The sequence below is a fragment of the Scyliorhinus torazame genome, chromosome 17 (genome assembly GCF_047496885.1).
Source record: "Scyliorhinus torazame isolate Kashiwa2021f chromosome 17, sScyTor2.1, whole genome shotgun sequence".
Taxonomy (NCBI): domain Eukaryota; kingdom Metazoa; phylum Chordata; class Chondrichthyes; order Carcharhiniformes; family Scyliorhinidae; genus Scyliorhinus; species Scyliorhinus torazame.
This window is the reverse complement of record NC_092723.1, coordinates 4834564-4857496: the sequence shown is the minus strand read 5'-3', so window position 1 is coordinate 4857496 and position 22933 is coordinate 4834564. Positions and strand designations below refer to the sequence as shown.

General features: G+C 51.7%; 1 protein-coding gene across 1 annotated transcript in view; it reads right to left on the bottom strand.

Annotated features, from left to right (window-relative positions):
• The window catches only part of LOC140393657 (chitinase-3-like protein 1), a 107165-nt gene that overhangs the window by 5154 nt on the left and 79078 nt on the right, over positions 1–22933 (bottom strand). The window contains exons 10-11 of the mRNA XM_072479939.1: positions 22234–22350; positions 6408–6549 (exon numbers count right to left, since the gene is read on the bottom strand). Coding sequence (XP_072336040.1) covers positions 6408–6549; positions 22234–22350 — 259 coding nt within the window. The remainder of the gene's footprint in view (positions 1–6407; positions 6550–22233; positions 22351–22933) is intronic.

The following is a 22933-nucleotide window of genomic DNA, read 5'->3' as shown; positions in this document are numbered from 1 at the left end:
TCCAATGAGACCCCATCAATTAAAACCTCATCCACTCGAGCCTATCCACAAGGAAATGAAATCTTGAAGAGTTTTGACTCCAGAAGAGGAGCATCAAGAAACCAAAGATGATTCAAGTGAACCATAAATTATTCCAGAAGAAGAGCACCAGGGAATAAAAGAGGAATCACATCAAACACAAATGGCTGATGTCACCAAGATCAATGCAACATAAGATCATTCATACAATCCTCAAGAAGAAACGCTCAATGAAACATCAGATACCACAAAGGACACTGACACAAATAACTTTGAGAATGACTCGAATTATCCACACAGAACAGTCTTTGAGTCCAACAAGAACAACAAAAACCATAAGAAGCACAACAGAAACAAGAACAACAACAGCAACAACAAAAACAACAAGAAGCACAACAAGAACAAGAACAACAACAAAAACTACAAGAACAACAACAAAAACAACAACCAGAAGCATAACAAAGGCAACAACAGCAACAACAAGCATGACAAAAACAACAAGAATAACAACGGAAACAACAAAGCCAGAAATGACAAAAAACAACAACAATGAAACAACAACTTGTACGACATGGTACAACTCTGCACATGAAAGACAATGTAACAGCACAGCTCAAAATAATGGCAAGAGTACAAACATACCATGGCATGACAACGAACTCACAAATTCACATTTGCTCCACGACAAACAAGCAAAATAGCTTTCAAGGTAGTGACATAGAGAATCAATACCACAAACACAGAAAAAAATCCAGGTCAGACAACAAAGATGACATACAGAATCAATACCGCAAGCACAGGAAAACGTCCAGGTCAGGCAACAAAGATGGCACTCAGAATCGCTAGCACAAGCATCGAAAAAAAAAAGTCTAAATCAGATAACAAAGTGATTCGACCATTCGAACACCTCATGATGACTTCTTGGTTACTTGAACACAAGAGCACTGACGATGTTCACAAAGAAATGACAACATCAACATCACCACGTCAACAACAGAAGAAGAAAGCAACTCAACCGAACAAATTCATAAAGTTTGGACTCATAATTTTTTAAATTAAGAATGGACTCATAAATATTAATTGGCTTTGCATATCATCACAACGTGTACACATCATCATTTATCTACCTGTGTTGTTCAATTTTCTTTAACGAAGTACAGAAAATATGTAACAAGAAAAAAGGGGGGGTGTAGTGATATGCATCACTGTATATACACAGGAGGTTGAGGTAAATACACTACAACTAAGTAACCACTAGAGGGAGCACCAGAGATGTATAAATACATAGACAAGCAGGAAGTCAGCCTCTCTCTCTTCACAGGAAAGGCAGCCAGTGAGCAGGACACAGACAGGCAGCTCAGATGTAACAGAGTATAATCGCTGGAGAGAGAACGAATTCATAGAAATAAAGCACCTGCTTCAACTGTAAGACTACAAGCTTTATTCAGACACAAGGAATAATACACCCAGAGTGCCACCCTGAATTTCTGGACTGGGAACACAATGCTCCTGCGTCACTTCCTCCTCTACAGGTTGAGGTTGGTACAGGATGAGTAAGAATGAGCGGAACTTTCCGTTTCCTGCACAGGGCGTCGGCAGAGACTGCAGGCAGGGTCCTCACCATCACATTGGTGAGGTGCCCGGGGGATGGAGAAAGTTGTCAACGCTGGGCATCCTGAGATCGTTGTGCCCTTTAAAAAGGGCATCCCAGGCTCTGATAGGAGGCAAATAATTTGCCCATCCCCACGTAGACAGAAATCCCACCACCCCACACAATAGGGAGCCCTTCCTCCCTCCCTGGCACAGAGAAGGTAACCACTCGCTTCGTGGAGCTCACCAGAGGCCCCACTGGGCACCGCCCCTCGGCACTGTTCCTAAACAAGCAAAGAGACACTGAGGAAGATGTTTCATTGACCTGCAGAGCTACAGGAGAATACATAAGGAGCAGTTCCACCACCTGGCAGCAAGAGCACTCCAGAGAACTCACCCCATGTGGCTTTGTACAAGAGCAGAGAGCAAGTGGACTCTTTGGTCAAGGTGCTGGGTTATTGAGTGGAGATTATTGACCAGGGGCTGGGTTATTGAGTGGAGATTATTGTCCAGGGGCTGGGTTATTGAGTGGAGATTATTGAACAGGGGCTGGGTTATTGAGTGGAGATTATTGACCAGGGGCTGGGTTATTGAGTGGAGATTATTGACCAGGGGCTGGGTTATTGAGTGGAGATTATTGACCAGGGGCTGGGTTATTGAGTGGAGGTTATTGACCAGGTGCTGGGTTATTGAGGGGAGATTATGACCAGGGGCTGGGTTATTGAGTGGAGATTATTGACCAGGGGCTGGGTTATTGAGTGGAGATTATTGTCCAGGGGCTGGGTTATTGAGTGGAGATTATTGACCAGGGGCTGGGTTATTGAGTGGAGATTATTGTCCAGGAGCTGGGTTATTGAGCAGAGATTATTGTCCAGGGGCTGGGTTATTGAGTGGAGATTATTGACCAGGGGCTGGGTTATTGAGTGGAGATTATTGACCAGGGGCTGGGTTATTGAGCAGAGATTGTTGTCCAGGGGCTGGGTTATTGAGTGGAGATTATTGACCAGGGGCTGGGTTATTGAGTGGAGATTATTGACCAGGGGCTGGGTTATTGAGGCGAGATTATTGACCAGGGGCTGGGTTATTGAGTGGAGATTATTGACCAGGAGCTGGGTTATTGAGCAGAGATTATTGTCCAGGGGCTGGGTTATTGAGTGGAGATTATTGACCAGGGGCTGGGTTATTGAGTGGAGATTATTGACCAGGGGCTGGGTTATTGAGTGGAGATTAATGACCAGGGGCTGGGTTATTGAGTGGAGATTATTGACCAGGGGCTGGGTTATTGAGTGGAGATTATTGCCCCAGGGGCTGGGTTATTGAGTGGAGATAATTGACCAGGGGCTGGGTTATTGAGTGGAGATTATTGACCAGGAGCTGGGTTATTGAGTAGAGATTATTGGCCAGGGTCTGGGTTATTGAGTGGAGATTATTGACCAGGGGCTGTGTTATTGAGTGGAGATTATTGACCAGGGGTTGGGTTATTGGGTGGAGATTATTGACCAGGGGCTGGATTATGAGTGGAGATTATTGACCAGGGGCTGGGTTATTGAGTGTAGATTATTAACCCAGGAGCTGGGTTATTGAGTGGAGATTATTGACCAGGGGCTGGGTTATTGAGTGGAGATTATTGACCAAGGACTGGGTTATTGAGTCGAGATTATTGACCAGGGGCTGGGTTATTGAGTGGAGATTATTGACTAGGGGCTGGGCTATTCAGTGGAGATTATTGTCCAGGGGCTGGGTTATTGAGTGTAGATTATTGACCAGGGGCTGGGTTATTGAGTGGAGATTATTGACCAGGGGCTGGGTTAGTGAGCGGAGATTATTGACCAGGGGCTGGGTTATTGAGCGGAGATTATTGACCAGGGGCTGGGTTATTGAGTGGAGATTATTGACCAGGGGCTGGGTTATTGAGTGGAGATGATTGACCAGGGGCTGGGTTATTGAGTGGAGATTATTGACAAGGGGCTGGGTTATTGAGTGGAGATTATTGACCAGGGGCTGGGTTATTGAGTGGAGATTATTGACGAGGGGCTGGGTTATTGAGTGGAGATTATTGACCAGGGGCTGGGTTATTGAGTGGAGATTATTGACCAGGGGCTGGGTTATTGAGCAGAGATTATAGACCAGGGGCTGGGTTATTGAGCGGAGATTATTGACCAGGGGTGGGTTATTGAGCGGAGATTATTGACCAGGGGCTGGGTTATTGAGCAGAGATTATTGTCCAGGGGCTGGGTTATTGAGTGGAGATTATTGACCGGGGGCTGGGTTATTGTGTGGAGATTATTGACCAGGGGCTGGGTTATTGAGTGGAGATTATTGACCAGGGGCTGGGTTATTGAGCGGAGATTATTGACCAGGGGCTGGGTTATTGAGCGGAGATTATTGACCAGGGGCTGGGTTATTGAGTGGAGATTATTGTCCAGGGGCTCGGTTATTGAGTGGAGATTATTGATCAGGGGCTGTGTTATTGAGTGGAGATTATTGATCAGGGGCTGGGTTACTGAGTGGAGATTATTGACCAGGAGCTGGGTTATTGAGTGGAGATTATTGACCAGGGGCTGGGTTATTGAGTGGAGATTATTGACCAGCTGCTGGGTTATTGAGTGGAGACTATTGACCAGGGGCTGGGTTATTGAGTGTAGATTATTGACCAGGGGATGGGTTATTGAGTGGAGATTATTGACCAGGGGCTGGGTTATTGAGTGGAGATTATTGACCAGGGGCTGGGTTATTGAGTCGAGATTATTGACCAGGGGCTGGGTTATTCTGTGGAGATTATTGACCAGGGGCTGGGTTATTGAGTGGAGATTTTTGACCAGGGGCTGGGTTATTGGGTGGAGATTATTGTCCAGGGGCTGGGTTATTGAGTGGAGATTATTGACCAGTGTCTGGGTTATTGAGTGGAGATTACTGACCAGTAGCTGGGTTATTGAGTGGAGATTGTTGACCAGGGGCTGTGTTATTGAGCAGAGATTATTGACCAGGGGCTGGGTTATTGAGTGGAGATTATTGACCAGGGGCTGGGTTATTGAGCAGAGATTATTGTCCAGGAGCTGGGTTATTGAGTGGAGATTATTGACCAGGAGCTGGATTATTGAGTCGAGATTATTGCCCAGGGGCTGGGTTATTGAGTGGAGATTATTGACCAGGGGCTGGGTTATTGAGCAGAGATTATTGACCAGGGACTGGGTTATTGAGTGGAGATTATTGACCAGGGGCTGGGTTATTGAGCAGAGATTATTGTCCAGGGGCTGGGTTATTGAGTGGAGATTATTGACCAGGAGCTGGGTTATTGAGTGGAGATTATTGACCAGGGGCTGGGTTATTGAGTGGAGATTATTGACCAGGGGCTGGGTTATTGAGTGGAGATTATTGACCAGGAGCTGGGTTATTGAGAGGAGATTATTGACCAGATGCTGGGTTATTGAGTCGAGATTATTGACCAGGGGCTGGGTTATTGAGTGGAGATTATTGACCAGGGGCTGGGTTATTGAGTCGAGATTATTTGACCAGGGGCTGGGTTATTGAGTGGAGATTATTGACCAGGGGCTGGGTTATTGAGTCGAGATTATTTGACCAGGGGCTGGGTTATTGAGTGGAGATTATTGACCAGGGGCTGGGTTATTGAGTGTAGATTATTGACCAGGAGCTGCGTTATTGAGTGGAGATTATTGACCAGGGGCTGAGTTATTGAGTGGAGATTATTGACCAAGGGCTGGGTTATTGAATGGAGATTATTGACCAGGGGCTGGGTTATTGAATGGAGATTATTGACCAGGGGCTGGGTTATTGAGTGGAGATTATTGACCAGGGGCTGGGTTATTGAGTGGAGATTATTGACCAGGGGCTGGGTTATTGAGTGGCGATTATTGACCAGGAGCTGCGTTATTGAGTGGAGATTATTGACCAGGGGCTGAGTTATTGAGTGGAGATTATTGACCAGGGGCTGGGTTATTGAGTGGAGATTATTGACCAGGGGCTGGGTTATTGAGTGGAGATTATTGACCAGGGGCTGGGTTATTGAGTGGAGATTATTGACCAGGGGCTGGGTTATTGAGTGGAGATAATTGACCAGGGGCTGGGTTATTGAGTGGAGATTATTGACCAGGAGCTGGGTTATTGAGTAGAGATTATTGGCCAGGGTCTGGGTTATTGAGTGGAGATTATTGACCAGGGGCTGGGTTATTGAGTAGAGATTATTGACCCAGGATTTGGTAACGCTAATCAGACCCCGTTAAGAAACTAGCAATTTGCCATTAACTGTGGAAAACACTTTTCGGTTATGGTATTATTGGAAGTAAAATGACAATGTTTACTGTAATTTGGGAAGCAAAGATGGAGAGTTGATTGTCGCTTAGAAGTTTCTTTCCAGTATAAATCAGGCATGGAGAGGTGCGTGCTGAGACATGACAACGTCACCCCTGAGTGTGTGGTTCCAGGGGGAGAGTTTATAGAGGCAGTGTGCATTCTAAATGTGGACATCAGAACTTAAATAGAAAATGCAAGCTCAAATATGACAGCAGGAAGTGATGTTTTGTAGACAGGAAGTACATGTAGACACTAGGGGCTGGATTTTCTGCCCCGCCGCGCCACTTTCCAGCCTCGACCCACCGGCGGAATTGTCCGTGACGCCGGCCGGTCAATGGGGTTTCGCATTGTGGGGCAGCCCCGCGCCGTCGGGAAACCCCCGGGCGCCACGAAAACGGAGACTCCCGCCGGCGGAGAATCCAGCTCAAGGTTTGCTGAAAGTTACCCCAAGCAGCTGATGTTTAATTGTGTAACATATAAATATTTACCAGAATCATTAATGTCAAGAGCAGTCTTCAATGTATTGGTCAAAGGGTAAGCTCCTTCATAACATTTATTCCCAATGTAGTCATCCAGATCCAGGGCCCATAATGCAGCACCTCCAAAATGATTGTCCTTCAGCCACTGAGCCTAGAGACACATTGGATGTAAAATACAATTAGAAAGTGTTCATCAACATAGTTATTTTATTGAAGTTTTCGTACTTTTCTTTCAAAAGATAAAAGTTAAAATTCTGATATAAGAGAACATAAGAAATGGCAACAGGAGTTGGTGATTCAGTGTCTCAAGGTCAGTCCATCAGTCAAGGAGATCACAGCTGATCTTCCAGTTCAATGTCATTTTCTTGCACTATTCCTGTATCCGTTGATTTTTATAATATGTAGAAACCTATCGATCTCACTCTTGAGCTTTCTCAACAACTGAGACTGCACAGATCTTTGGGCCAGAATATTCCAAAGATTCACCACCTTCTGCCTGAAGGAATTCTTCCTCACCTCGGTCCTAAATGACCTGTCCCTTCCTCTGAGACTGTGCCATGGTTTGTGCTGGGCGGGGGTGAACAATGTTTCAGGCACTGAAAAGTCAGTTTCCCAACAATGTGAAGTGATGGCGGAAACTCAGGATCCCAGCAGTCATAGTGGGTTAACATGACTGCCAGTGGGTTAACATGGCTGCCAGTGGGTTAACATGGCTGCCAGTGGGTTAACATGGCTGCCAGTGGGTTAACATGGCTGCCAGTGGGTTAACATGGCTGCCAGTGGGTTAACATGGCTGATGTAGCACCGTCAATATGACGCGAGGCAGGTTGAGGTAATGCCAATTGAAGGCTTTATTAAGCAGAACTTTATCCCCAGCAGCGTGGTTACAGAATGCAGCTGCTGAGGGAAATGGAGGGAAAACTGGGTTCTTATACCAGCATTTCTGGGTGGAGTCCAGTAGGTGGCAGATCCTATCAGGACCTGGCATCCCTCCAACAATAGCCTGTCGACACGTGGTGTACTGTATTACCCCTAATACATACCACCACATTCACCCCTTGTTGAAAAAAACCCGGCGGGATGGTGGTTCGCATGGTGGTAGGGGTTTACAGAGTTGGTACTGTGCCGTAACTTTGAACAAAACACAAAATTATCGCTTCAACTAGGCCAACGGGCCAAACAGGGTCGGCATGATGCCATAACTATAACAAGACACAATAACTGAAAACGTTGAGAGTTAAAGTGATTCGATGAGCCGGATGGGCGCCCTGGTCGTCCTTTCCGATCGTCTCGGGCGTGGTGGTGATGGCGCTGGCTCGAGTCCCGTCGACTCTGGGAGCGTAGCGCTGTCCCCTGTGTCCTTACTCCTGGGCGGGTCTGGGAGGAGAACCGAACCCCCCGGGAAGGGGGTGGCTGCGGGATGAACCGGCGGGAGTGAGGAGGTGGTGATTGGCATTGGGGGGGGGTGTGGGTAGCTCCGGCGGGCGCCAGATCTCGCAGGGAGACCGTGTCCTGTCGGCCATCGGGGTACTCCACATAGGCGTATTGCGGGTTGGCGTGAAGGAGATGCACCCGTTCCACCAACGGATCTGACTTGTGCGCCCGCACATGTTTCCGGAGCAGAATGGGTCCCGGAGCTGCTAGCCAGGTCGGAAGTGGCGTTCCAGAGGAGGACTTCCTAGGAAAGAGGAGGAGGCGCTCGTGAGGCGTTTGATTCGTGGTGGTGCACAGCAGGGACCGGATAGAGTGAAGGGCATCCGGGAGGACTTCCTGCCAGCGGGAAATTGGGAGGCTCCTAGACCGGAGGGCCAGCAGGACGGCCTTCCAGACCGTTCCATTCTCCCTTTCTACCTGCCCGTTCCCCCGGGGGTTGTAACTGCTCGAGGCTATGCCCCTGCTGAGCAGGAATTGACGCAGTTCGTCACTCATAAAGGAGGACCCCCTGTCGCTATGGATATAGTCGGGGAAACCAAACAGTGTAAAAATGGTACCGAGGGCTTTAATGACCGTGGACGCTGTCATGTCGGGGCAGGGGATGGCGAAAGGGAAACGGGAGTATTCGTCAACGACGTTCAAGAAGTACGCGTTGCGATCGGTGGAGGGGAGGGGGCCTTTGAAATCCAAACTGAGGCATTCAAAGGGTTAAGAGGCCTTAACCAGGTGCACTCTATCTGGCCTGAAAAAGTGCGGTTTGCACTCAGCGCAGATCTGGCAGTTTCTGGTGACTGTTCGGACGTCCTCGACGGAGTAAGGGAGGTTGCGGGCCTTAAGGAAGTGGTAGAAACGAGTGACCCCCGGGTGGCAGAGGTCCTCATGGAGGGCTTGTAGACGGTCCACTTGTACATTGGCACATGTGCCGCGAGATGGGCATCGGATGGCTCGTTCAGCTTTCCGGGACGATACAAGATCTCATAATTGAAGGTGGAGAGTTCGATCCTCCACCGCAAGATCGTGTCATTCTTGATCTTGCCCCGCTGTGCATTATCGAACATGAAGGCAACCGACTGTTGGTCAGTGAGGAGAGTGAATCTCCTACCGGCCAGGTAATGCCTCCAGTGTCGCACAGCTTTCACTATTGCTTGTGCCTCCTTTTCCACTGAGGAGTGGCGGATTTCTGAAGTGTGGAGGGTTCGGGAGAAGAAGGCCACGGGTCTGCCTGCTTGGTTGAGGGTGGCCGCCAGAGCTACATCCGATGCGTCGCTCTCAACCTGGAAGGGGAGGGACTCGTCGATGGCGCGCATCGTGGCCTTTGCGATATCCGCTTTGATGCGGCTAAAGGCCTGGCATGCCTCTGTCGTCAGGGGAAAAGTAGTGGACTGGATTAGTGCACTGGCCTTGTCTGCGTACTGGGGGACCCACTGGGCATAATAAGAAAAGAAGCCCAGGCAACGTTTCAGGGCTTTGGCACAGTGGGGGAGAGGGAACTCCATGAGGGGGCGCATGAGTTCAGGGTCGGGGCCTATCACTCCATTACGCACTACGTAGCCCAGGATGGCTAGACGATCGGTGCGGAACACGCATTTTTCTTTGTTGTAAGTGAGGTTCAGGGCGTGAGCGGTCTGGAGGAATTTTTGGAGATTGGCGTCGTGGCCCTGCTGGTCGTGGCCGCAGATGGTGACGTTGTCGAGATACGGGAACGTGGACCGTAAACCGTGCTGGTCAACCATTCGGCCCATCTCTCGTTGGAAGACCGAGACTCCGTTCGTGACGCCGAATGGAACCCTTAAAAAGTGGTATAACCGCCCGTCTGCTTCGAAGGCAGTATAGTTGCGGTCACCGGGACGGATGGGGAGCTGGTGGTAGGAGGACTTGAGGTCCACGGTGGAGAAGACCTTGTACTGTGCAATCCGATTGACCATGTCGGATATGCGGGGGAGAGGGTACGCATCTAGCTGAGTGTACCTGTTGATGGTCTGACGATCGTCGATGACCATCCTCTGTTTCTCCCCGGTCTTAACAACTACCACCTGGGCTCTCCAGGGACTGTTGCTAGCCTGGATGATGCCTTCCTTCAGCAGCCTCTGGACTTCAGACCAGATAAATGCTCGCTCCTGGGCGCTGTACCGTCTGCTCCTAGTGGCGACGGGTTTGCAATCCGGGGTGAGGTTCGCAAACAAGGAAGGCAGTTCAACCTTGAGGGTTGCGAGGCCGCAGACAGTCAGTGGGGGTATAGGGCCGCCAAATTTAAATGTTAAACTCTGGAGGTTGCATTGGAAGTCCAACCCTAGGAGTGTGGGCGCACAGAGATGGGGGAGGACATACAGCCGGTAATTTCGGAACTCCCTCCCCTGCACCGTTAGGTTAGCAATGCAGAACCCCGTGATCTGAACAGAGTGGGATCCCACCATCAGGAAAATTTTCTGGGTGCTTGGCCGAATTACGAGGGAACAGCGCCTTACCGTGTTCGGAAAGAATGAAGCTCTCCGTGCTCCCAGAGTCGATAAGACACGGCGTCTCGTAGCCATTCACTAGGACTGTAGTGGTTGCAGTCTGGAGCGTCCGGGGTCGCGACTGGTCGAGGGTCGTCGAAGCCAGACGTGGTTGTTGAAGTTGAGCATCGTAATCAGGCAGTATGTGGCCGTCTGTGTCGGGGTCCTTCAGCCAAGATGGCGGCGTCCACAGATCGAGTGCGGTCGGGGGTGGACAAAATGGCGGCGCCCATCTCTCCCTCGTGGCGTCCGGGATCCAAAATGGCGGCGTCCGTTGGTCACACATGGATCGATGGGGGGGCTGGGTCTGTGGTCCCGTTTCTGCCCCGGAGATAGCGGCGACCCCGCGGGATTTGCACACCGTCGCGTAGTGGCCCTTCTTCCCGCAGCTTTTGCAGGTAGCCGCGCGGGCCGGGCAGCGCTGCCGAGGGTGTTTCGGCTGGCCGCAAAAATAGCAGCGGGGCCCCCCCGGTTGGTCTGGTGTTTTGGCCGCGCAGGTTTGCAGGGGTGGGGGGGGGGTGTCGGAGAGTCGACCGCAGCGGGGGTCCACGGAGCCCAAGGGGCTGTAGTGCGGTCGGGGACGTAGGCGCGGGCGTTACGCGAGGCCACATCGAGGGATGCCGCCAAGGCTCGAGCTTCTGTAAGTCCTAGAGATTCTTTCTCCAGAAGCCTCTGGCGGATCTGGGAAGAGACCAAACCTGCCACATACGCACCGCGGACCAGGAGCTCTGTGTGTTCACTCGCTGTTACTGCCGGGCAGTTGCAGTTTCGACCCAGGATCTGCAGGGCGTTATAAAACTCGTCCAGCGATTCCCCCGGAAATTGCCGTCGTGTGGCGAGCTGGTAGCGAGCAAAAACCTGGTTGGCGGGCCGGATGTAGATATCCTTCAGCGCGGCGATGGCACCGGTGAAACCGTCCTCGTCCTCGATAAGGGAGTAGACGTCAGGACTCACCCTGGAATAGAGGACCTGCATCTTTTGTTCGTCAGTCGGTGTGCCAGGGGCCGTTCGGAGGTAGCCCTCAAAGCATGCCAGCCAGTGCTTGAAGATAGAGTCCGAGTTAGCTGCTTGGGGTGCGATGCGCAGGCACTCCGGGGTGATTCGGAGCTCCATGTTCCCACGTCGCTTTCTTCAATTTAAATTCTGCTTAATAAATTGTAGCACCATCAATATGACGCGATTCAGGTTGAGGTAATGCCAATTGAAGGCTTTATTAAGCAGAACTTTATCCCCAGCAGTGTGGTTACAGAATGCAGCTGCTGATGGAAATGGAGGGAAAACTGGGTTCTTATACCAGCATTTCTGGGTGGAGTCCAGTAGGTGGCAGATCCTATCAGGACCTGGCATCCCTCCACCAATAGCCTGTCGACACGTGGTGTACCGTGTTACCCCTAATACATACCACCACAGCTGACATTGGGTTAACATGGCTGCCAGCGGGTTAACATGGCTGCCAGTGGGTTAACATGGCTGCCAGTGGGTTAACATGGCTGCCAGTGAGTTAACATGGCTGCCAGTGGGTTAACATGGCTGACAGGGAGTTAACATGGCTGCCAGTGGGTTAACATGGCTGACAGGGAGTTAACATGACTGCCAGTGGGTTAACATGGCTGCCAGAGGCTGTCGGGAAGCTTATTTTCATTTCATGGATGGGATTCAAATGAATACCTGCCCAGAATTATCTTCCCATTCCCCCGCACTGCGACCCCACCCGTACACCAATCGATTCACCGTCAATGGGATTCACACTGGTCCAGTTCACATATACACCAACATGGTGTGCACAAGTCTGGACTTACCCGGATGGCTGCTGGCTCAGCAAATGGAGCCTGGAGTCAAATTTGGAAACGGTATTAGAAGGCGGGGCCTCTCCATGTTACAAACCGGAGCTGTAAAGCTGGTCCCGTTGGGCGTGTACAACGTGCCTGGGACATTTTGCACATAGGCAGCATCTCCGAGCTGAAAACAGCGCATCAGCATGCGCCGGTCCATGCCCACCTCTGAACGCTCCTGTCCTCAACGGACCCTGATGTTCGGGATAACTAGGCTTAAGCGTTTCCTGAAGCGTCTCCTCGTCAGTAGGTGTGCCGCAGCTGGTCCACCATTGCCCTTGTGGTCATGGTCTACAGCCTGTGGACTTTCAGCCACTCGAGGTGAGTGTCCACAATGATCAGGAACATTGCCCCCTGAAATGGGCAGCAAAGTCGATGTGGGAGCTGAACCGCGTGCTGCCTGCCCATTCCCACAGGTGCTGCGGCGCTGCCGGTACAGCTTTTTGAGGCTCTTGGCATGGGCCACAGCGCTGAGATACCTTCTCCATGTCGGAGTCGATTCCGAGCCACCAGATGTAACTGCGGGAAAGCATTTTCATCTTCACCACCCCGTGGTGTCTATTGTGGAGATATGCAGCAGTGGAGGGGGGTGGTATCCATGTTCCAGGATGACCACCCACGACCCCCGCAGTAAGACACCATCCTCCACACTGAGCTCCGGGAGTTTTGTTGTGTGGGTCCTCAGGTCTTCGGGCAAAGCCTGGTGTTGGGCTAAGTAAAGGATGATGTGGCGGACCCTGGATAACTGTGGGTCGGTTTGGGTCCATTCCTCATTGCAAGCCGCCATGACCAGCAGAGAATCCATAAAATGCTTGGTGGCGATGACATCTTCGGCCAATGTGGGTGTCGGTGGCCTGATGGAGAGGGGGAGGAAGCTCTCAATGTGTCAGCATGTGGCATCCCTGTGGCAGGGCGATGTTCCAAGGTATACTCGTACACGGCGAACAGCAAAGTTGGACCCAGACCGATCGTTTTTAAATAACCCAAGCAGTGGTTTGTGGTTTGTAAATGTGTGGCCGTAGACGTACTAGTGGAATTGCAAACCCCAAAAAGACAGCCAGGCCTTCTTTCTCAATTTATGGGTAATTGCTCTCCACATCGGCGAGCATTCAGGTTGCGAATGCTATGGTTCATCACAATCCATCGGGCATGCGGTGTGTGAGGATGGCCCCCACCCTGTCAGGGGAAGTGTGGCACGTTAACGTAAGTGGCCTGCTCGAACCACCAGAGGATTTCAGTCAGGTTTTCCAGGTGTTCCTTGTCCCAGGTTCCAGTGGTAAGGAAGACATCCAGATACATGGCCACCTTGGGTCAACTCTTCAGGATGTTTTCCATCACCCTTTGAAATATTGCACAAGCTGATGAAACCTCGAACGGCAACCAAGTGTGTCCGTACAGCCCTCTGTGGGTATTAATGGTGACAAACGCCTGAAGTTGGGATCCAAGGTATGCGTGACTCATGTCCAATTTTGCAAACACTTTTCCCTCACTGAGCTTGGCGTAAAGGTCCTCGATGCGTGGGACCGGGTAACGGTCTAGATGGGAGACATGGTTCACCGTCATCGTATAGTCCCTGTATAATTGCACTGACACATTAGGTTTTAGCACTGGTACGACTAGTGCAGTCCAGTTAGCGAAGCCAATGGGCTGGATAATCTCCAGATGCTCCAAGCAGTCCAGCTCAGTGCTGCCCTTAAGGCGCAATGTGTATGGTGCTGGCCGGGCACGGACGTTGCGGGGCTGCACTTGCGGGTCCACACTGATTTTTGCCATAGCCCCTTGATGGTGCTTAAACCTTCAGCTAAAGCCCCCAGGAATTTTGCCACAACCCCTTCAGGGCCACGGGGGTACCTGCTGACACTCTAACTTCAGGTGATGTATCCAGTCGCAGTTTAATAAACTGGGCCCACCACTGAGGGCAAGCATGCCAATTGTTCACCGTAAGCTACGGGTACCAGAGTGGTGCCTTCAATGGCCAGAGGCTCCCCTGTATATGTGGCCAACCTGGCATCTGTGTCTTGGACAGCCAAAGAGTGGCTACCGCTGCTCCGATATCGAGTTCCATCTCAGTAGCGTGCCCTTTGACCTGCAGCACTATCCGGATGCGGGGTGGCATCAAGCAATGGAGTTGATGATAGGAATCGTCCCGATAATCCACTTAGTATGCGGGATCATGAGGGGTCAGCAACATGAGGCTGGCAGGAGACGGGATCTCCGAAGGTTTGTTTGGTGTCCTGGTCCTGGCACTCGATTTGCTGTCTGCGGCTGCCATCTTGGTACCCCGGTTCGGGAGAGCTGCCCCGGCTGCCATCTTGGTACCCCGGTTCGGGAGAGCTGCCCCAGCTGCCATCTTGGTACCCCGGTTCGGGAGAGCTGCCCCGGCTGCCATCTTGGTACCCCGGTTCGGGAGAGCTGCCCCGGCTGCCATCTTGGTACCCCGGTTCGGGAGAGCTGCCCCGGCTGCCATCTTGGTACCCCGGTTCGGGAGAGCTGCCCCGGCTGCCATCTTGGTACCCCGGTTCGGGAGAGCTGCCCCGGCTGCCATCTTGGTACCCCGGTTCGGGAGAGCTGCCCCGGCTGCCATCTTGGTACCCCGGTTCGGGAGAGCTGCCCCGGCTGCCATCTTGGTACCCCGGTTCGGGAGAGCTGCCCCGGCTGCCATCTTGGTACCCCGGTTTGGGAGAGCTGCCCCGGCTGCCATCGTGGTACCCCGGTTCGGGAGAGCTGCCCCAGTGGGCCTCGGGCACTCCACTGCAATGACCACCATCCCTCCGAAGTGCCCCCTGCTGCTGTGGTTATGCTCCTCGGTTCTGGTGCCAGACGGGCCGGTGGTCGCTCCGTTGACCGAGGTTGAGCTCTCGGATCCTGAGCGAGCTCCGTGCTCTCGAGGGAGACACTGATTGCTCACTGGAGGATCAAATAGGTTTCTGTAAGTAGTGATGTGTTGGGTGCTCTGGATCCGTGGAACACATACAGGCCACCAACACTTAAAATAGTGCAACACTATTTTATTAAGTAGAGACTGTTGAACATACTTTCACTGTGGGTTAACACGATGTTAGATTAAACTAAAGACCTTTGTCTGTCCTAACCAGTCTATGCACTCAGCACATGGTGAGGATCTGTGCTGTAAGCTGTAAGCTCTGTCCTTGTGGGAGGCTGCATCCCGAATGAGCGGGAACTCTGATGCCCCCTGTCTTTATAGTGCGTGTGCTCTAACTGGTGATTGGCTGCAATGTTATATGTGTTGATTGGTCCCACTGTGTGTCCATCAGTGTGTGTGTCTGCACCATGATATACTAGTGTATATTATGACAAGTAGTTCCTACTGTGCGGCAGCATTGCAAATGCTCAAATGTCTCGCAGGGATTCATTCTAGGTGGGCCCAAATTTGCATGTTTTGGCGAGTTTCGTGAAACGCACCATAAAATCTCTGTTGGACAATCTTTGGGTCTGGGAGGCCATATGGAAACGGAATCTGCGGACTTTAATTACGTTTTGTGTTGAAATGTTGCTCGACCAAGTTTATCAACGTGGCAAAATGCCTGCCTTTTTGTGAGTGGATAGGACAGTCCGCCAGAATCTCTGTTGCACGCCCCATGTGGCAAGCATATCTTTGCTTCAGTAAGTAGAGCAATATTGCACATGCTACTGCAGGTGTGCTTTCACAAAGGCTCTATGTGATTGTAATGGGAGGAAATAGCTCACAGTTTAATCCTCTGTCTGAAGGGCTGGGAAAAGCCCAGTCTGAGAACTCTCTTCACGATACAGCCAGAATCTCTGCACAGAGATCACACAGACATGAAACGCAGACTGGACATCGAGGGCGGAATTCTCTGATAATGGGGCTATGACCCCATGCCCACAAGAAAACAGGCGCAAATCACTCTGGACGTTCCTGGAGAAATTCCAGAGTGATTCTCCGATTTGCAGGGGGCTAGCAGTGCCCCGGAGTAGTCCTCGCAGCTCTGGCTGCCGATACGGGGCACTGCACTTCAGGCTGCGGGTCCGCGCACGGGCGCAGTGGCCGTCTGTGGTGGCAGCCCTGCGCGACATGGCGAATCCACACAGCAGGCCGGCCCCGACAATATAGGCCCCCCCAGATGGCGCGTGCCCGCCGCTCGGTGGCCCCCGATCGCGTGCCTGGCCGTCCTGGAGGTCTCCCTCAGTGACGGATCCCCCCGACCCCCACCAGGGCAGCCACGGACTGCGTCTGCAGCTGCCACTCCGAGCTCCCGCCGAGTGGAACCATGAGTGAACCATGCCGGTGGGAACCAGGCCAGTTGCGGTGGAGAATCGCCACGGGGGCCTCTTTCAATGGCCCCTGGCCGGCGCTGCATCGATCGCACGTGATTGGTGGCGGTTATCCGGCCCCGGGGAATCGCGGGAAGGCGTCGGACCTGATTGCGGGTCTGGCACCATAATCTCCGTCCCCCCGCCGAGCGGGATTGCGGCTCAGAGAATCCTGGCCAGAATCTATCACAATCTCTCAGGTATGCAGCTCCAATAATATCTCAGGGAGACCATGGGCGGGATTCTCCGATTGCCGACGCCGAAAATCGCGTTTGGCGATCGGCCGGAGAATTTGTTTTTACGCCAAAAGGGGGGACGGCAGCATTTTTCGGATGCTCTGCCCCCTCAGAAACGGCGTACTCAGTACACTGCACACCCTTGGAATGGCCTCAGGACGTGACGTGAGACCCTCCCCTGATGCTCCGCCCCCGATGGGCTGACTTCCCGATGGCCTTGGACACGTGTCCTCTCAACTTTCAGGAACCTGGCAGGGCGGCTGCGGACTGTGTACCACACCGGCCTCTGGCACTGGCCCCAGCTCTGGCTTCCGGCACTGGCCCTGGCACTGGCCTCCGCCACTGGCCCCGGCACTGGCCCCCAGCACTGGCCCCGGCACTGGCCCCGGTCACTGGCCCCGACACTGGCCTCCAGCATTGGCCCCCAGCACTGGCCCCCGGCACTGGCCTCTGGCACTGGCCCCGGCACTGGCCCCCAGCACTGGCCCCCGGCACTGGCCCACGGCACTGGCCCCAGCACTGGCCCCCGTCACTGGCCCCGGCACTGGCCTCTGGCACTGGCCCCCGGCACTGGCCCCAGCAAAGGCCTCTGGCACTGGCCCTCGGCACTGGCCCCGGCACTGGCCCCCAGTACTGGCCCCCAGCACTGGCCCCAACACTGGCCCCCAGCACTGGCCCCCAGCACTGGCCCTGGCACTGGCCCCCAGCACTGGCCCCCAGCACTGGCACCGGCACTGACCTCTGGCACTGGCCCCCGGCACTGGCCCCCAGCACTGGCCTCCGGCACTAGCCTCTGGCAGTGGCCCCCGGCACTGGCCCCCAGCACTGGTCCCAGCACAGGCCCCCAGCACTGGCCCCGGCACTGGCCCCCGGCACTGGCCCAGGCACTGGCCTCCGGCACTGGCCCCAGGCACTGGCCCCGACACTGGCCCCCAGCACTGGCCCCCAGCACTGGCCCCGGCACTGACCTCTAGCACTGGCCCCCAGCACTGGCCTCCGGCACTAGCCTCTGGCACTGGCCCCCGGCACTGGCCTCCAGCACTGGTCCCGGCACTGGCCCCCAGCACTGGCCCCCAGCACTGGCCCCCGGCACTGGCCCCGGCACTGGCCTCCAGCACTGGCCCCCGGCACTGGCCTCTGGCACTGGCCCCCGGCACTGGCCCCTGGCACTGGCCCCCGGCACTGGCCCCCGGCACTGGCCCCGGCTCTGGCCCCGGAACTGGCCCCCGGTAGAGCACAGAAGTCTAAGCAGGTGGAGGGAGGAGTCTTAAAGGTGGCGAATAGGTGTGGGGTGGGGTGGGAAGGGCGGTGGGGTGGGAGGGGGGGTGGAGGAAAGGAGGCAGCACCAATGGGGACGAAGTGCAGTTTGGGTCATAAATGTACTGGATTAAAATTCGTTGCACCTGGGAAATATTTTTTTTAAATTTAGAGTTCCCAATTTATTTTTACCAATTAAGGGGCAATTTAGCGTGGCCAATCCACCTACCCTGCACATCTTTTTGGGTTGTGGGGGTGAAACCCACGCAAACACGGGGAGAATGTGCAAACTCCACACGGACAGTGGCCCAGAGCCGGGATCGAACCTGGGACCTCGGCGCCATGAGGCAGCAGTGCTAACCTCTGTCACGTTACTCCGCCGTGTGGGCCCGCCTCCAATCCCCCTCCAGCCCCCCTGGTGGCCCTGTGTGTGAGGACCAGAGAGAGGGCGGGAGAAACTCTGAGTTTGTGTGTATGTGTGCGAGCGAATGAGTGACTGCATGCATGAGTGAGGGAGAGGGAGTAACTGTGTGTGTGAGAGAGAGAAAGAGAGAAAGAGAGAGTGTGTGTGGGTGGTGGGGCGAGGGTAAGTCTGCCTTACGCCCAGTCTCACACTCGTAACCACACACCAACACATGCACGCCCACACACACTGACCCGCCAACATTGTAGGCGCCAACATCACTATTTAACTCAACAATTTTTTGCCACGCCGTTGCTTTCCATTGCTCAGCCGTAGCTTCTCTCGTTAAAGGCTAGAAATAGGAAGATAGAGCAGCTAAACACGTGGCTAAACAGCTGGTGTAGGAGGGAGGGTTTCCGTTATCTGGACCACTGGGAGCTCTTCCGGGGCAGGTGTGACCTATATAAGAAGGACGGGTTGCATCTAAACCGGAGAGGCATAAATATCCTGGCCGCGAGGTTTGCTAGTGTCACACGGGAGGGTTTAAACTAGTATGGCAGGGGGGTGGGCACGGGAGCAATAGGTCAGAAGGTGAGAGCATTGAGGGAGAACTAGGGAATAGGGACAGTGGGGCTCTGAGGCAGAGCAGACGGGGAGAAGTTGCTGAACACAGCGGGTCTGGTGGCTTGAAGTGCATATGTTTTAATGCAAGAAGTATTACGGGTAAGGCAGATGAAATTAGAGCTTGGATTAGTACTTGGAACTATGATGTTGTTGCCATTACAGAGACCTGGTTGAGGGAAGGGCAGGATTGGCAGCTAAACGTTCCAGGATTTAGATGTTTCAGGCGGGATAGAGGGGGATGTAAAAGGGGAGGCAGAGTTGCGCTACTGGTTCGGGAGAATATCACAGCTGTACTGCGGGAGGACACCTCAGAGGGCAGTGAGGCTATATGGGTAGAGATCAGGAATAAGAAGGGTGCAGTCACAATGTTGGGGGTTTACTACAGGCCTCCCAACAGCCAGCGGGAGATAGAGGAGCAGATAGGTAGACAGATTTTGGAAAAGAGTAAAAGCAACAGGGTTGTTGTGATGGGAGACTTCAACTTCCCCAATATTGACTGGGACTCACTTAGTGCCAGGGGCTTAGACGGGGCGGAGTTTGTAAGGAGCATCCAGGAGGGCTTCTTAAAACAATATGTAGACAGTCCAACTAGGGAAGGGGCGGTACTGGACCTGGTATTGGGGAATGAGCCCGGCCAGGTGGTAGATGTTTCAGTAGGGGAGCATTTCGGTAATAGTGACCACAATTCAGTAAGTTTTAAAGTACTGGTGGACAAGGATAAGAGTGGTCCTCGGGTGAATGTGCTAAATTGGGGGAAGGTTAATTATAACAATATTAGGCGGGAACAGAAGAACATAGATTGGGGGCGGATGTTTGAGGGAAAATCAACATCTGACATGTGGGAGGCTTTCAAGTGTCAGTTGAAAGGAATTCAGGACCGGCATGTTCCTGTGAGGAAGAAGGATAAATACGGCAATTTTCGGGAACCTTGGATAACGAGAGATATTGTAGGCCTCGTCAAAAAGAAAAAGGAGGCATTTGTCAGGGCGAAAAGGCTGGGAACAGACGAAGCCTGCGTGGAATACAAGGAAAGTAGGAAGGAACTTAAGCAAGGAGTCAGGAGGGCTAGAAGGGGTCACGAAAAGTCATTGGCAAATAGGGTTAAGGAAAATCCCAATGCTTTTTACACATACATAAAAAGCAAGAGGGTAGCCAGGGAAAGGGTTGGCCCACTGAAGGATAGGCAAGGGAATCTATGTGTGGAGCCAGAGGAAATGGGCGAGGTACTAAATGAATACTTTGCATCAGTATTCACCAAAGAGAAGAAATTGGTAGATGTTGAGTCTGGAGAAGGGTGTGTAGATAGCCTGGGTCACATGGAGATCCAAAAAGAAGAGGTGTTGGGTGTCTTAAAAAATATTAAGGTAGATAAGTCCCCAGGGCCTGATGGGATCTACCCCAGAATACTGAAGGAGGCTGGAGAGGAAATTGCTGAGGCCTTGACAGAAATCTTTGGATCCTCGCTGTCTTCAGGGGATGTCCCGGAGGACTGGAGAATAGCCAATGTTGTTCCACTGTTCAAGAAGGGTAGCAAGGATAATCTAGGGAACTACAGGCCGGTGAGCCTTACTTCAGTGGTAGGGAAATTACTGGAGAGAATTCTTCGAGACAGGATCTACTCCCATTTGGAAGCAAATGGACGTATTAGTGAGCGGCAGCATGGTTTTGTGAAGGGGAGGTCGTGTCTCACTAACTTGATAGAGTTTTTCGAGGAGGTCACTAAGATGATTGATGCAGGTAGGGCAGTGGATGTTGTCTATATGGACTTCAGTAAGGCCTTTGACAAGGTCCCTCATGGTAGACTAGTACAAAAGGTGAAGTCACACGGGATCAGGGGTGAGCTGGCAAGGTGGATACAGAACTGGCTAGGCCATAGAAGGCAGAGAGTAGCAATGGAAGGATGCTTTTCTAATTGGAGGGCTGTGACCAGTGGTGTTCCACAGGGATCAGTGCTGGGACCTTTGCTCTTTGTAGTATATATAAATGATTTGGAGGAAAATGTAACTGGTCTGATTAGTAAGTTTGCAGACGACACAAAGGTTGGTGGAATTGCGGATAGCGATGAGGACTGTCGGAGGATACAGCAGGATTTAGATTGTTTGGAGACTTGGGCGGAGAGATGGCAGATGGAGTTTAATCCGGACAAATGTGAGGTAATGCATTTTGGAAGGTCAAATGCAGGTAGGGAATATACGGTGAATGGTAGAACCCTCAAGAGTATTGAAAGTCAAAGAGATCTAGGAGTACAGGTCCACAGGTCATTGAAAGGGGCAACACAGGTGGAGAAGGTAGTCAAGAAGGCATACGGCATGCTTGCCTTCATTGGCCGGGGCATTGAGTATCAGAATTGGCAAGTCATGTTGCAGCTGTATAGAACCTTAGTTAGGCCACACTTGGAGTATAGTGTTCAATTCTGGTCGCCACACTACCAGAAGGATGTAGAGGCTTTAGAGAGGGTGCAGAAGAGATTTACCAGAATGTTGCCTGGTATGGAGGGCATTAGCTATGAGGAGCGGTTGAATAAACTCGGTTTGTTCTCACTGGAACGAAGGAGGTTGAGGGGAGACCTGATAGAGGTATACAAAATTATGAGGGGCATAGACAGAGTGGATAGTCAGAGGCTTTTCCCCAGGGTAGAGGGGTCAATTACTAGGGGGCATAGGTTTAAGGTGAGAGGGGCAAGGTTTAGAGTAGATGTACGAGGCAAGTTTTTTACGCAGAGGGTAGTGGGTGCCTGGAACTCGCTACCGGAGGAGGTGGTGGAAGCAGGGACGATAGTGACATATAAGGGGCATCTTGACAAATACATGAATAGGATGGGAATAGAGGGATACGGACCCAGGAAGTGTAGAAGATTGTAGTTTAGTCGGGCAGCATGGTCGGCACGGGCTTGGAGGGCCGAAGGGCCTGTTCCTGTGCTGTACATTTCTTTGTTCTTTGTAAAACCGTAACTATTTCTGAAATTCAGTTGATAGTTTTGCCAAATCGTTTCTTTCTGAAATATGCTCATCGGCCCTTGAACAAGAAAAATGCAAATGTGACCCTGAAAGGAAAAGACTGGACAACACAGTCGGTGCTGTTTTTTCTGTGAACAGTACTGCCGGCCTCTGAGGGGATGATTGATAAAAGCCCCATTGTTCAAATTTCATTCATAAAATGATCTCATTGTGATATGTGTCGATCTCTGATGGTATTAACAAACTGAAAACTGAATACTGAGAGAATATGTGTGAAATTATGGAGTAAATTCAAAACTCCTACTTTGGTTGTGAAGCTCTGACGATCATCATATCCGAGCCATTGATCACCCTTGAATGCATAAGGAACCTTCTGATCTTCAGTCATTCTTATGGTAGCACCGTTCAAAAATGGACAGATCTGTCAATCAATAAGAATATCATTAACATGTCAGAGAAATGAATGCTGTACCCCCATCATTTCAATCACATTTGTATTGTAATCAAATTATATTCAGAATTAATCAAATATAATTTTAACAGTAGGAGAAGAATGTTGAAGGCTTGTCAGAGAAGTAAACTTCTTTTGAAAAAGGAAACCTCATTACCATATAAACACAAACGTTTTGTAATATCTAGAACCCGTCAGGTGTGCGTTTGGCTCCGTTAGCGACTCTCTGAGCCCAGTCGCTGTGGGTTCCACGTCAGGACTTCAGTGGAAACTCTTGATTTACTGAGAGGCTGCCATGTTATTAGCAGCCAGCCCTCTAATGAGATGTGAAACTTTATTCTTCTCTGCCTATTTAGCAAGTTGCTGCCATGTTTTAATTAGCCTGACTATTTAGATATTCAGACTGCAATACGTCCACAGAGGCAGAAGCCCTTTTCACAACAATAAAAAAAAACAACAGTAGAATAACCAGGTGCATTCAGCTCGCTGTCTACACCGGGAGTGCATTCAGCTTGCTGTCTACACCGGCAGTGCATTCAGCTCGCTGTCTACA